Source organism: Carettochelys insculpta, chromosome 19, assembly GCF_033958435.1.
Source record: "Carettochelys insculpta isolate YL-2023 chromosome 19, ASM3395843v1, whole genome shotgun sequence".
Lineage (NCBI taxonomy): Eukaryota > Metazoa > Chordata > Testudines > Carettochelyidae > Carettochelys > Carettochelys insculpta.
This window is the reverse complement of record NC_134155.1, coordinates 22,298,774-22,314,078: the sequence shown is the minus strand read 5'-3', so window position 1 is coordinate 22,314,078 and position 15,305 is coordinate 22,298,774. Positions and strand designations below refer to the sequence as shown.

The 15,305-nt window shown below is 50.0% G+C and overlaps 1 protein-coding gene across 1 annotated transcript; it reads left to right on the top strand.

Annotated features, from left to right (window-relative positions):
* The first annotated feature begins 283 nt into the window (after positions 1–283).
* On the top strand, positions 284–14,239 carry GAS2L2 (growth arrest specific 2 like 2). Its single transcript, XM_075014128.1, has 8 exons — positions 284–381; positions 423–835; positions 3,270–3,508; positions 5,019–5,126; positions 8,786–8,882; positions 10,740–11,040; positions 11,953–12,375; positions 12,460–14,239. Exons 1-8 carry the CDS (start codon positions 284–286, stop codon positions 13,934–13,936), a joined length of 3,156 nt encoding a protein of 1,051 aa, XP_074870229.1. The 3' UTR covers positions 13,937–14,239.
* The last annotated feature ends 1,066 nt before the right edge of the window (positions 14,240–15,305 follow it).

Genomic DNA, 15,305 nt, shown 5'->3' with positions numbered 1-15,305 from the left:
CAGGAGGCTCAGGTGGCTGTGGCTTTGGGCTGAGGGCACAGGAATGAAGCATGAGGACAGCTCGTTTCAGTGGAGGGACTGAGGGGGACTGGCTGTCCATATGCGAAGGGTGATGGAACTTGCTTTCCGTGAAGGAATTTGAGGCAGCTGTAATTGCAATGACCAGAGGATCTTTGTGATGACTTAGGGACCAAGCTCCACTTGGTCCGTCAGTGAACTTGCCACTCCTTAGGAAGGGAGGAATATTGTGACTTTTTCAGCCTAGATCTGGAGTGTCCTGAGCATGTTGCAGTTTGGCAAAAGTCACGGAGACGGCAGGCCCAAGGACTGGCCCATGAGAGCCTGCTCTGGTGACGGAGAGGTGGAAACTCACCGTACCTGGTAAGTGTGGAATCAAACCAAGAGTTTTACTGTTCCTGCAGGGAAGTATTGGATGCACCTTCTCTGTCTCCCCTCAGCCCTGTGTCTCATGTCAAGATGGCTGGAATTCAGGGGGCCACAGTGCAGAGCATCCGGCCCTACAAGTCCAGCGAGCAATACCTCTACGCTATGAAGGAGGACCTGGCTGAGTGGCTCAAGGAACTCTATGATTTGGACGTCAATGTTGGGTCCCTCCTGGAGGTGTTGGAGACAGGCTCCATCCTGTGCTATCATGCCAACAACATCACCCATGTGGCCAGAGAGTTCTCTCGGGACTACCCCAGTCTTGCCCACAAGCTCCAGCTGCCCAGATATGGGGTGACCTGCAATGACTCTGCCCAGCCAGGAACCTTCCAGGCCAGGGATAATGTGTCTAACTTCATCCAGTGGTGCAGAAAGGAGATGGATATTAAAGGTAAAGGGGATTCTGATCTTTATCTCCAGTTTCTTTCCATTCCTTTCATTTCTCTTTATCTTTAACATCTTTTCCTGCCCTCTCTTCCCATGGCAATTCTTTTCCCTCTCATTATTTTTCTTGCCTTGGTGCCTCAGACCTCAGTCGTGCACCAGAACCTCTTTGTGCTCTGTGCCCCTGCCTTATTTACTAAGTGTATTATGGTAGCTGTCGATGCCCCAGTCCTGGACTAGACTCAAATGTTCTAGCTGCTGTGCAGTGACCAAAAGACCAACGCTAACACTCTAAGAATATACTTTGCTCTTTCCTAGCACCTTCTCTCCGAGCATCTCAAAGCACTTTGCAAGCTTTCAGGTAGTCCCCCCACCTCCATCTTTAGCCTCCATTTATAGCAAGGAGAAGCTGGCAGGAAGCCATTTGCTGACAGTCACAAAGTGGCCCAGTCAGGAAGATCCTGGGTGTCTTGACTTCCCCTCCCGAACCTTGATCACAAGAGCATTCTCCCTTTCTTCTCATGGATTCAGTTCCTGGCTCTGCCACTGACCAGCCATGTGAACTTGGGCAAGTAGTATTATCTCTTTGGGCTTCACTTCCCCACCCACAAAAGGGGACAATAATCCTTCATGTCGCTTTCAACTCTCTCAAGTGTCTTGTCTGTTTGGCTTGTGTGATGGCGGTCAAGGGCTTCGAATTCAAAAGCCAGCCAGGTGCTACCCCTCTTTGTCTAGCTGCCCTGGAAAGCAAAGGTGTTACCTGGTTGCTCAGGTTACAGATGGCCAGGCTGGGTCGCCTAGGTTACAAATGGCCAGGCCTAGGTCACAGCCAGCAGGGGTCTCACACCCCATGTGAGCTACTCACACACACGCTCACACCCCACTTTGTCACAGCTTGTCAGTACAATGGGGCCAGGCTCTCACTTGGGGCCTCTAGGCACTACCATAAGATGAATAATACTACGGCAGTTGGGATGCCTCCCCCCGTCTCTAAGAAGGAATGGACACTCTGAATCGACGTTAGAGGTGGCAGTCCTATAACAACCAACTGCAGCAGGGCTGGGAGCTGGCAAAGGGATGTAGGAGCTATGTGTGGCTGATGTAGCTAGTAGACTGGATTTATTTACATTGCCCCTCGAACATCTTCTTTCCAATACACACCCAAATCTTCGGCTGCCTAGAGTCTAGTGCCACAGTGGCTGCCAATGTTTCTAACCTGGCACAGCCACACCAGAGTGTCCCTATCTCTCCTCCTATTGGGGTGCAGCACGTGGCAGCCAAGGTTCGGGTGTGTACTCTAACCCTCCTTCAGGGGCTGGATGAGGTTGTGCTCATGGGGTTGTGCAACCTACCAAGCCATGTTCTAGTTTCCTGGTCAAAGACAGCGTTTCTGCCGACTACCAGGGAGATTATCTCATCCTTGGTTCTCTTACCCAGAACCCAGCTGCCGTGACTCAGTCTTCCAACTGCAGAAGACAGTGGGGAGCCCAGATTCTACTTAACCCTTCCCTGGCCCAAGCAGTGTCTGTGCTCAAGGCCTCACTTATCAAGACACAAGCACCGCTTCCAGAGAAAAGTCGGGCATGGTAATGATTCATAGATCATAGAGGTTAGGGCCAGTACAACCATTAGATTATCTAGTCTGACCCTCCTGTATAACACAGCACCCCCCACCCCCGTTACCTGTGTTAAGCCCAGTGATTTCTATTTGGTTCAAGCATTGCATCCAAAAAGGCCTCATATGGCGTGGTCAAGAGATGGAGAATCCCTTTAGGGTTAAGTCCCACGTTTAGGCACCGTCACCATTGAAAATTTTACTGTATTTCTGAATGGTGTATATCTGACTTTAACGTCAAGCCCTTGGCTTTTGTTCTGCCTTTCTCCCTTAGATTAAATTAAAGGGACAATATGGACCCATTCCATGATTTTTCCAGGGACTGAGGTGAGGCTGACCATCCTGGAATTCCCCAGATTCTCCTTCTTCCTTTTTAAAAGATGGACACTACATTTCCCTTTTTCCAATCACCTGGGGCCTCCCCCCATAATGGTCATGAGTTTTCAAAGATAATGGCCAATGGGTCTGCAATTACATCGGCCAGCGCCCTCAGCACCCACGGAGGCATTATATCTGTCTCCATGGATTTGTGTGTGTCCACTTTTCTAAATAGCTCTTGCCTGGTTCTTTCTCCACTGAGGGTGCCCACCTCCTTCACATTCTGTGCTGCCTTATCGTGTCAGGTCTTGCTCAGGTCTGCCTACCTCAGATGGGCTCAGTTACAAAGATCTGGGACCACGTGATTAGACACATGTAAATGTACCCATGCTGCCTCAGTGTGAGAATTCACCATCCCAACGCCACAGCGGCGCCGTCCCCATTGTCTCTGATTCTCTCAGTTCCGCCTCTCCTTCTTCCTATGTTCCGCTCCTTCCCTGTGCCGAAGAGGTGCTGATGTTTGAAACGGAGGACCTGGTGCTGAGGAAGAATGAGAAGAACTTTGTGCTGTGCCTGCTGGAGGTGGCCCGCCGGGCCTCTCGCTTTGGGATGAGTGCTCCCACCCTGATCCAAATGGAGGAGGAGATTGAGGAGGAAATCCGAGAGGAGATGGACCTCCCTCCTGAGGATATGTCACTTCCCAAGCCCCAGAGGAATCCCTGTGACTTCAGAAACCTGGATCAGATGGTAAGGGGGTTGAGCCACTGTGGCCCGCTGAGACTGTGGGGCTGGGAGTGGGGGCTGAATTCCCTGACAATGTTCAATCCAGGAACAAACTTCAGGAGAACCTGACTGTGGGGCCTGCTCAATGTATGAGGGGATTCTCTGTTACATGCAATTTATGCTGAGGCCTTTCAGGCAGGAAGGTGCTACCTGAATGTGAGAGGCTCTTATTCTGTCCAAGAAGGAGTACTGCAGAAAGGGACTTAGGGGTCACAGTGGACAACAAGCTAAATATGAGTCAACAGTGTGATGCTGTTGCCAAAAAAGCAAACATGATTCTGGGATGTATTAACAGGAGTGATGTGAGCAAGACACGAGAAGTCATTCTTCCTCTTTACTCAGCACTTGTAAGGCCTCAGTTAGAGTATTTTGTCCAGTTCTGGGCACAATATTTCAAGAAATATGCAGAGAAACTGGAAAAGGTTTAGAGAAGAGCAACAAGAATGCTTGAAGGTTTAGAGAACATGAGCTATGAGGGAAGACTGAAAGAACTAGGCTTGTTTAGTATAGAAAAGAGAAGATTTAGAGGGGACATGATAGCAGTTTTCAAGTACTTCAAAGAGGATTACAAGGAGGAGGAAGAAAAGCTGTTCTCCTTGACGTCTGAGGATAGGACAAGCAACAATGGGCTTAAAGTGGAGCAAGGGAGGTTTAGATTAGACATTAGGAAAATCTTCCTAACAGTCAGGGTGGTTGAACACTGGAATAAGTTACCTAGGGAGGTTGTGGAATCTCCATTGCTGGAGATATTTAAGAGCAGGTTAAATAGACACCTACCAGGGATGATCTAGATGGTGTTTGGTCCTGCCAAGAGGGCAGGGAACTGGAATCAATGACCTCTTGAGGTCCCTTCCAGTTCTATGATTCTACGATTTTCCATGAAGGGCACATGAGTATTTAAAACCCAGTAGAATTACCAGGAGTTCTAACTGTGCTTGTTTCCCTTGTGGTTCATGGCACTGACTAGGATCACAGGATGATAAAAGTCAAATTACTGCATGGAATAGTGCATAGGGAACTTATTTCTTCAGTTGGCCGCTGGCCTCACTTAGAATTCCAGAGACCCAAAATAGCATGGCTTAAACTTCCTGGATCTTCATAACCAGTGCTATATGATCCTGAACTGAATCTTGTTAGAAGTTCAAAAAATTTCCTCCCACCCCACATTGGTTGGTTTTTTTACCCTATTTTTGAGGAGGCTCCTGTAATTCCAGTTTCCAGATACATCCAGAGCCGGAAGCCTGCTTTTCGGGACCCAAGCACAGAAATCTTTTCATATGGGATTTCCAGTCTGTTCACAGAGGCATGTGGTTCTGTTGAGATCTGGATAAGCCTTGAGACTCCATCTCTGTGCTGGAAAATGGGCCCAAGTGGCTCAGCACCCCATTACCCAGGGCTACAATGGCCCCCAGCCTGCCTAGGGAACAGCATTTTCCTTGTGATGACTGTGAATGTTTTTTCTTGGACTCTGCAGGTCCAACACCTGGTAAGCCGGTGCACATGCCCTGTCCAGTTCTCCATGATTAAGGTGTCAGAAGGAAAGTATGGTGTGGGAGAGTCCAACACCCTCATTTTTGTCAGGGTAAGTCCATGACAGTCTGGTTTCCAGAGGCTGTTGTTATTCTGGTCTGTGTGATATCAGGAGCTTCTAATCTGCTCCAGAAGTGGGAAGGGTATTTGTGCTACTGGTACAATCTGGTACTGGGATATTATGTCTTGGGGTGGGGCTCTCCAAGCACGTGTCTTTTGCTTCTCATTGGGGCTGGTCCCATCCCAACAGATGGATGTATCGATATGGTGAGCTGAACTGCTGGAAGCAGAGTAACTGGGCAGCGTATCTGCAAGGCAGAGATTTCACACTGTGTTGCATTAGCACAGAGCAAAACAAATTCACCTCGGAGGCAGGGAGATGAGCCATAAAGGGTAGTAATGGGATCTGTCTTCCCCATAATTAGGACCAGACGGCTCAATGGGGACTCAGAACAGGTTCTCTGAAGTCACTTGGTGAAATGAAAACAAAAAAGCCGTCACTCTGAAGACCGACAAAATGATTTATTAGGTGACGAGTTTTCGTGGGACAGACCCACTTCTTCAGATCATAGCCATACCAGATATATAAATATTTAATATAAATGAATATATAAATGAATATAAATGACAGTTCTGAGCTCAAATTCGACACGTTAACCCGTGGTTTGAACTGGGACAGCAATTACCTGGCCCATTATAAGGACTGTTTTTCATACTTTATCAAACTCTTAACTTCCCCACTCCACTCCCTCCGTCCTGCCGCCCCTCTGCTCTTCTGATTTGCCAACCCTGATAACAATTTTTCTGATTTGCCAACCTTGATAACCATTTTTGGACCTCTGTGCTTTATTTAGTGAGGCTGTTCTGCTAAGGCTATGATTGGAAGAAGTGGGTCCTTCCCAAGAAAGGGCTTCACCTAATAAATTATTTTGTTAGCCTTTACCGTGCTACAGGACTGCTTTTTGGTTTTGATAGAACACAGATGAACACAGCCACCTCTCTGTCACTGTTCAACTTGGCAAAATGAGTAAGTTCGCTCCCTGGAATGGGATAGGTCTCAGCACCACACCACTCCAGTTGGCCTGTGGTTTGGAGTTCCCCTTTCTCCCTAGAACTGCTCTCTGGGGGTCAGAGCTGTAGGGGCTTGCAGGAGAGAAGCTAGCCTGGGTGTTGCCAGTGCCATACCAGCTGTCCAGGGGATGAGTAGAGTGCTCTGGTCTTCAGAGCTCTCAGTCTGGTGCCTTGCATGAGTGTTACCTTCACTGTGGGGAAAACATGGGCTGCATGTTGGGTCATCTGTCCCTCTCTCCACCCCCCTCTGTATTCTTTTCAGCTGGACTTCTTTCAAGGTCCCTAACCCGCTTCATTAACTTTCCTGGGTAATAGCTTTGTCAGTAATTGCAGTGAAAGTCATGTGAGGTGTAGGCTGTGGTTAACAGGAGAAAGTCTTCAGATTTTCTCCCCTTGGTGGTGGTGACCAACAATATTAGCCCTCAGACCCCAATCCTGCCGTCGGATGCCATCATGGTCTGACCTACACAGGCATCTTTCAGTGAACTGAATAGCCACTAGGTCCCCAAGGCCTCCTGCTGGAGTAGGATGTGGTGGTAGCAAGCTCTGTACTGTGTTGTGTGTGTGTGTGTATTTGTTTTCCACAGCAGGAGTTACATGTTACTGTGCTCTGGGCTGCAGGTGCTCTAGCCTGTCCCAGTCATCGGAGGCCACATCTACACCACCAGATGTATTTGACTGTGAGGCAGTTAGCTCCATTGTACCAAGTGACTGTGTTCACTGTAAATGCCATTAGCTCGCTCTAGGGAGCACTAATGTCGAGAGCATAACGTGGTTGAAACTGCCTGGGTGTAGCGTGAAGTTTGAGTTTAAAATTTCGAACGAAGGCTGGTGTGGAAGCTCCATGCCTTTGCATCGAGTTCATTAGCCTCCAGAGGCTGCGTGGCACTCACGCACCTGGCTGCCGGCTCCCTGCCACTCATGGGAGCTGGGAAACTGACCAGCACAACAGCACCATGCTCCCTGCTGTGCCTGGCTCCTGGCTCTGTTGACGCTGGTCAGTTTCCCAGCTCCTCCAAGCTGCAGGGACCCAGGAACCAGGCCGCAGGGTGAGCGCTGCTGGTGGGGATGCAGCACGGCCTGGGGAGAGGGCACAGAATGTGGGGCTGAGGGAACTGTGGGATAGGTTCCCACAATGCACAGCTGCAGCAATTGATGTTTGGCCATTCAGTGTGGCAGCAATAACTTGGCTTTGTGGGGAAGTGAAGGTACTCAAAATCCAACTTATAAAACCCAGTGTTAAATTCGATGTGGTTAAAGTCAATTTTATATCTGGTAGTGTAGCTGTAGCCTGCGTGTACGCAAATCCCCTTTGGACTACATAGGTTTCTTACGTATTGTTGGCTTGTAGCAGGGTGAGAGCAGTCCTGGGCATGTGTGCACACATAACCATATCTGATGCATGCATAGGCAGGCACATAAACCAACGCTGTGCATGGTTATTGGAGTGAACCCTGCTCCCAAGCTGAGCTGAGCAATGATGTTAGTAGAAGACTAGGGTATTCTGCACTGATTGGGAGCAAGCTGTAGTGCCAGGAGTTTCAAAACAGCTCAGTGGGCTGCGTGCATACTGGCTGTGCTTTCGTAACACACAAGGTGCTGAGCTCTTTGGAAAACCTGGGGTGCCAAGCAATGCAAAATCTGGCCATGATCTCACTGGGAAATGTGGCCTTGTGTCTGTTTCAGAGTGTTATCTAGTAGCTGGCACACAGAGAACATGAAGTTCTCCTTTAATTCACGTAGTAAAGACTGATTTGGGTGCCCAAGATCCTTGGTTCTCTCCTGACCTATGCCCACGAAAATCACCCTGTGCTGTGGGACCTGGAATTATAATATGAATCCATCACACTGTATGCACACCCCTCCCACGAGGGCACCCAGGTGTGTGGATGCTGCTTGTGCTGCTGTCAGGCTGTCGGGGACTACAATCAGCCCATCACCCCAAGACAGAGTGGTTCAGGGACCCAGGCTCATCCCACTCCACTGGGCCTCAACCCAGGACCCTGTCAGTGAGGAAGAGACTTGTCATTTGCTGGGTGGGATATCCTACCACAACACACTGCCCTCACTCGGGGGTCGGGGTGGGGGGCAGGATACTACTTCCACCCCTCCCTGGGTGACTTCCTACCAGTTTGGGTTTTGGGGTGGTCCATGTAGTTGCAGGGTCCTCAGTTGTCCACCTCTGGCTCCATCAGCTCTAGAGGGTTGATGCAGTCTCCTGGTCTCCATCTCCCACTCTCTGGGTCCCTGGTGAGGTTAACTCTGGAGCTCCTGCAAGCTGGTCATTCCTTCCTTCCAGTGTCCAGCCCAGACTGAGCCGAGCTGCTCCCTTTTATGCTGCCCCAGCGCTTAGAACATGCCCAGTGTGGCGGGAGGGGCGAAACATGCTCCACCCATTGGATTTTAACCCCTCCTGTCCCAATGGGGGGGGGAGGCACACCCTGCCACAGAGTTGCATATATATGTGCATATAACCCTGTGTGCACGCCCATTTGCATGTTTGTGAAATGCTGTGTATGGACCTCACCGGAAAAAAACCAATAGGATGTGACATCTATTGGTTGAGCTTCCCCTCCTTTTAGCCCAAGGGGCCATAGTCTCAGGTAAGCTCCTCTTTCACAGGTACTCTGTTTGTTCCAGATCCTCCGGAATCACGTGATGGTGCGGGTCGGTGGTGGCTGGGACACGCTGGAGCACTATCTGGATAAGCATGATCCTTGCCGATGCACCTCGCTGTGTAAGCCTCCTCGTGCTGCTTCAGCTGGCAGGTTTCCTGTGTGCTGCCGAGGGTGAGGTGGGGGAGTGGCCCTTCTGCTTGGATGAGGTCGGAATCTGGTGTGGGTACACCCCACCCTATCCTCAGGTTGTGGGTCCTCAGTAGTAGGATTGTGGAAGTCATAGGGAAGATCACCAAAGAGGCACAGCCAATCTGAACAGGTCCCTAGGCTTGCCCATGGCTGAATTGCTGGGGAAAAAGCACCGCCGCCTTTATAAATCCGACAGAGTCAGTTGAGCTTTCTGGTAGGGTCTTTTCTTTCTGGAAATTGTAGCAGGAGGCAGATGCCATGTTACAAAGGGTTCCAGGGAAGCTGTTTGTCTCACATTGCACCATTGGAGGGCTGGCTAGCATTCTGAAGGGAAAGACTTGCAACAGCTCAGCCCTGCCTCAAGGTGTGCATGGGAGCTGTCCTTTGGGACTACTGTATTACAGTGTATGTATTTCACAAGGTTTAAAATGCCTCAGCGAACCACTTATGGGGGCAGACTAATGCGAGATCTGATCTGACTGCATTTCAGGACCTGGACAGTAGAAATGTTGTAAACAATGAGACCTTGCATTATTACAGCTGAGTACATTATTCCTGGGGGTTAAAGGCCCAGATGAAATGCCCTCACATGCCATAGGGGCAGCTTTCCAAACCATTGCAAATATTCACGAGGCATTTGTGCCATGAGGATGGGAGTGGACTGTCATCAGGTCTGTAAGCAGGAACTTCTGTGTGCGTGTGCTTGTGTGTGCATGTGCGTGTGTGCGCGAGCATGTGTGCACACTTTTTGTAAATGTAGACTGCAACTTTTTAAAATATTGTGATGGGGTCCCCAAGCTCTGCACCCGAGCCACAGCCAGAAATGACTCTCACTCAGCAGGTAGAAAAGGAGGCTTATTAGTTGACAGAGACACAGCACAGTGCAGAGGTGTCAGTATAGCAGGCAGAGACAGTCATTCCAATCTATCTTGGGGAGAGGAGCCCGAGGGGTGTCCCCACCTGGGATCTAGCCTCCCCTCGGGACAGGCTGGCTGCTTTCACTCTCCCCAGCTTCCAACTGCTGCCTCAGATTCAAATCCCGCTGGGCCCCTCCCGGCTCTTTGTTCAGGGACGGAGGTGTCTTAGAATACAGACAGCAGGGTGTCATCCCTAGCCTGTGCGAGCTGCTTAGACTGTCACGCACACCCTTTCCTTGATCACAAATGTGAAGCAGTGCAAGTCATGCGATGAGTTTGCATAAGAGAGGTGAATGAAAAATCTGAATCGAAACAGTGATTGGTAAAACGATTTTGTTATAACATATGAAAATGTGTACAGTAATAAAAGTTTTATAGAAATTACCTTCTGGGATCTTGCTGTGGTATCATAAATGAAAAATAATATTCAAAAATATTCATCCCTCTCCCTTTTCTGTTGCTTGTGACCAAGGCCATGCTGGGAAATGTAGCCTGCCCCTTCCCTAGTACACAACCAGTTCCCTAGGCAGAGAGCTGGTAAAAAAACTACAGCTCCCAGAGTGCCTTAGGTTCCCCCATCATGCTCTGCAGACTCCCCCCTGCCCCGCACAGAGCAGCAGGGAGGCAGGGAAAGAAATCAGACATGGGTGAAGGGGTTGTGCATTCACATCCTTCTCACTCCCCTTGCATACGGGCCTTGGCTTAAAGTCTGGTCTACCCCAAACTCCATGGAGAGTCAGAACATTCACGTTTGAATTGGAAATGGTTGGCATTTGTAACTGGCACTGCTTAGGTCTGGCACAGCAGTACAACTACCCCAGAAAGGTACTGTGGTCACCAGAGATCCTGAGTCCACAAATCTCTTCACAGCTCACAAGCAGGCTGTAAAGCTGACGAACCCTCAAAGAGTGCAGGCGATACAGGTGCAGCATGAGATCAAAGTCTGCCCAGCACCTGGGACAGACAGCCCAAAGAAGCCCCAACCCGCCTTGATCGTGAGCAGGTCTCAAAGCCCCCTGCCCCCAGTGGAGTGGAGGACCTACACACCAGAGAACCTCAACCCCAACCGGAAGCTTTATTCATCCTCATTGCCAGATAATGCCAGCAGGAAGGACGCCAGGCTCAGGCCTCCGCTGGAGCAGCCAGAACCCCGGAGGGTCCCTTCAGCCAGGTAATGAAAAAAAGCTTGTGAAAGACCCTGGGTTAGGCTTCCTGGATGACTCCCAAGTATGCTGAGCTGAGCAGTTGGCTTAGTCACAGATGCTGAAGATTAGCTGGCCATGGACAAAACTGGAAAAATACCCAGTGAGTGGTGCACTGAAGAGGTAGCTAGACCTCTTGTGAGGAAAACATGGTGCCTGCCAGGACCCCCCAGTCTCCACCTTGCTTTGGTTTTGTTCGCACCTCAACGGCTCTGTTTCTGCCTTGAGCATAGTGTTCCATGGCCGCCTTCAGTGCTCATCAGAGTCCTCTCAGGATCAGTGGGAGGGAGTCATTTAGCTGTGCTTAAGGGATGCCCCGCAGGACGGGAATACTAGCGGGGGGGACTATAGGTCAGGATTGAGGGGGACTAGCAAAGCCATAGGATAAGGGCCGGAACTGGCACAGGCACAGGAAAGGCTGTTACCAGATGCCAGAAGATTATTAGCAGTCTGTGAGATGTCCCAGTGTTGAAATGGTGGTGGTGGTGGGGGCGTTATGTCAGGATAGAGATGCCCTGGCGGAGCTCTCCTGGAGCTAGTTCTGACTTGAGCAGTGTGCTCAATCCCTCGGTCTCAGGAGCACTGACATGTAGCCAGTCAAACCCCGAGGCCTGTGGTTTTAGTGCAGTTGATGACATTATGGGCTCCTGTTTGGCTGACTTGGAGCTTGTCAGCACCTCCCAGAGCTCCTTTCCTTCCTGCCAGGTGTCATTGCAAACAGTTACAACCTGTGTTTGAAAGCTGCTGACGGGGGACGTCTAAGCCCTCACGCTGCTTGTCAGCGCTGTGCCTGCTTCATGCCCAGAGTGCTGCAGATACCCACCTGCCCAGGGCGAGAGGCGACTGACTGACACGCCATTTTGATGCTTTTCTTATTACAGGGCAACACAGCCGTCAGCTACTCCTTCACTGCGGCAGCTGATTGCTGAGGAAAGATCCACTTCCAAAGAGAACTCCTCCGCCCAGAGCAGGAAGGAGAAGCCGTGGGGTTCTACGTCCTCCGTTGCATCGCAGCTGATTGGAAGTGAGGAGGGTGACTCTGGGATCTTGGAAACTCTCCCAGAGCGTGAGGGAGGAAGACAGACCAGTAGAATTCCTGGGATGTATCTGAAGGATTCAATGAGGCTTGTGCAAGCCAAGTGTGCGGAGCCCAGGCCCCAGCTGACAGTGCCCAAGGACAGCACAGCTCAGCCGCCCAGGAGCACCCAGGGTGGAGTCAACCTCTTTCCACAGGCTCACAAGCCTCAGGAATCGGGGGCCAAGTCCTTTTCTGGGACAGCCCGGTCTTCCAGCCCAACGAAACCCCTTTCTCTTTCCCCACAACAGGATCCCAAGGGAGCTGCACAGAGCCATGGCTGGAGGGATGCTGGCATTACACGATCATCCTTCCCATTTAAACACTTGGGCCAGGAAAGTGGCACCAAGATCCCAGTCAGGTCTGGCTCCCCATTCAGCAGGCCCCACCTTGTAAAGAGCTACCATGGGGAGCCCTATCTCCAAAATGGGTGGAAAGCCAGTGATATGGTAAAAGCCCCAGGTCTCTCAAAGAGCAAAGCGATGTCCAAGGTTGAGGACGGCTCACCAGGGCACATACAATGCAGTGGGATGGCCAAGCCAGAGACACTAGCAACTAACCTTCCCACTAGCCCAAAAGACAAACCTGGGCAGCCAGATCCAGCAGGAAAGGATGAGGAGCCGAAAGCCACAATGATTCAGGAGGTAGGGTCACGGAACGCCACTTGCAGGAGGAGTGGTGGCGATCCAGTTGGCTGCTCAGAGGGGAGGGAAAGTGTATATACCCCTCTGCCCATCAACCAGGCCCAAGAGCAGGCACTGTACAGGTGCCTAGAAGATGAGATCTTATCCAACATAAAGGTTCTAGAGGCTGGCTCTGACGAAAGCCTCCACCCCCAGGAAAACCAACAGGGTGACTTTGCCCTAGACTGCAGCACAGCAAGCATCAGCACAGCCACTGACTGTAGGGGGCATAGGGCCGCCACACCCACCCTCTCTTCCTTTACATGTGCCAGGCAGACCATGCCATGTGCCAAGGGTGTGCCTCGGAGTGGTGTGTATGTCCCCAGTGGAGAGGCAAAATGGCACCCTGCTGGATTCCTCTATGATAGTGTGATCACCGAACTCTCCCAGGGGCACAAGACACTCCACCAGGTGGACATGGAGAAGTGGGTTGCCAAGGTTTCACCCAAGGGGGCTGGGAGGGTTTCCTCTGAGCTAAATTTGCCTCTGCTGAGTGGAAACAAAGAGGAAAAGAAGCTTTTGGAGCCGGAAGGGACTTTGTTCAAGGAGAATGTGACTACTGAAACCAAAGGCAATAAGTCAAGGAAGCAGCCGTCTCCCACAAGCCATGCAGGGTCTGCTGCAATCAACAGAACTAGCAAAGCTCCTCAGGCATCCTCAGATGGCCCCAAGACATATATTAATTCACCAGCATCTGTGGGTGGCCGTGAAAAATCCAAACTTCCTCAAAGTAAACCCAAAAGGTCCCTGAAGAAGCCTGAGCGGGTGCCATCCATCTACAAGCTAAAGCTGCGACCCAAAATCTGCCCACGCAGGGACAACAGGCCTGAGAAACGGCCATCCAAAATCCCCACTCCAGTGACCTATAGACAGGCACAGAAAGCACCCCGCACCAAAGCCCAGGAGAAGGCCCACAGCTCCAAGCGTCAGACCCAGCCAAGTCAGGACAGACTGGTTAGCACAACAGAGAAAAGCACAGAAAATGCTGCGTCTGAGGAAGAGGCTGGGCTTTTGGGACACGGGGGCTCCCCACAGGCAAGGAAGAAGCCAGTCCTGGTGGAGACCAAAGTGTGGCACACAGAAGAGGATGAGGAATCCTGGGTCTGATGTCTTGGTGCTGATGCCCGTTTTACCTTACAGTTGTCAGGGAATAAATAACAGAGTTTAAAGCTCTACGTTGAGCCTGTTGTCCTCCAATCCACTTGAAGAAATGGGGTTTGGACTCTAGTTCAAACGATGAGAAGCCAGAGAACAGACACCTTTGAGGGCGAAGCCACCAGTGGACTGAAGGTCTCCCAAGTTCTCAGCTGAGAGGCTCAAAGAAGTAACCTCTTCCTTTGGGTCAAAGAAAGCTTGCAAGTATTTTAAGATGGAAAAGAATCTTTAGAGGTATATTTGTAAAGAGGTCGTGCCCAACCCTTAAAAGCTACAGGTACAATTTTGTGCTTTCTCCTGTTTTTTGAACATGCAGTAAACATTTTGAAGTGGAAAACTGAGCCTACAATTTGAGGTGAGGCGTACTGTGAAAAATTTGTCCCAGATCTGGAACTAAGAACAGAATTTAGAACAGAGGGTGAAAACTGGTCACCTAAGAAAAGATCTAGCTGTGTGGTACAAGGAAAGCCACATTTTTTATCAGCAGATAGAAAAGTAAGTATTTGTAGTGCAAGAATACTATGAGCAGGGGGGAGCTGTGGAAGACAGGCATAATCATTTTCTCCCTTATCCCTGAGACTCTCACCAAATCCATTGTAATTCTCTTCTTTCACAGATGTACTTCCAAATTCCTCTCTCAGTTAATCAGGTGGATTTCCAAGGATGCTGTATCTGCGGAGCTGGCTGAATTTGGCCGATGAATTGCAAATGCAGAGGTCAATTTAGCCCATGCAGTGAGGAGAGAGAGCATGGTTTGGGTTCAAATAATAACAATAACAATAGGTTTTTTTTAAAATTCCCTTTGTGCCTCAGTTTCCCCCTCTGTAAAATGAGGCTACTAATGCTTATCTCTTAAGGCACCAAGAAGCTTAGTGAATATCTGTAAAGCACTTTGAGATCCTCAGGTGAAAGGCACAAGATAAAGGCAACTTGTCCTAAATCCAGGGGTGAATCTTGTACTGATCCCTGTGGGAATTCCAAGTGCACATGTGGGGCCCTATAGAGTCTCCCCAAGATTGCTCTGTCTTTCATATGCAATGAGCCGCCTGCCACCCACATTTGATTCACAGAATTCTTGCTGAATTCAACAGGAGTTGTCCAACACACTGGAAATGTATCAGCCCATGAATTGTGTCAAAGTCCCTAATTAGACCAATTCCCTTTTTTCTTAAAGGTACAAAGGCCAAATACTCCACTGATGTGGCTTCATAGAATCACAGAATCCTAGGGCTGGAAGGGAACTTGTGAGGGGTCATTGAGTCCAGCTCCCTGACTAAAGTAGAATCAACCCCAACTAAATCATCCCAGGCAGGACTTTGTC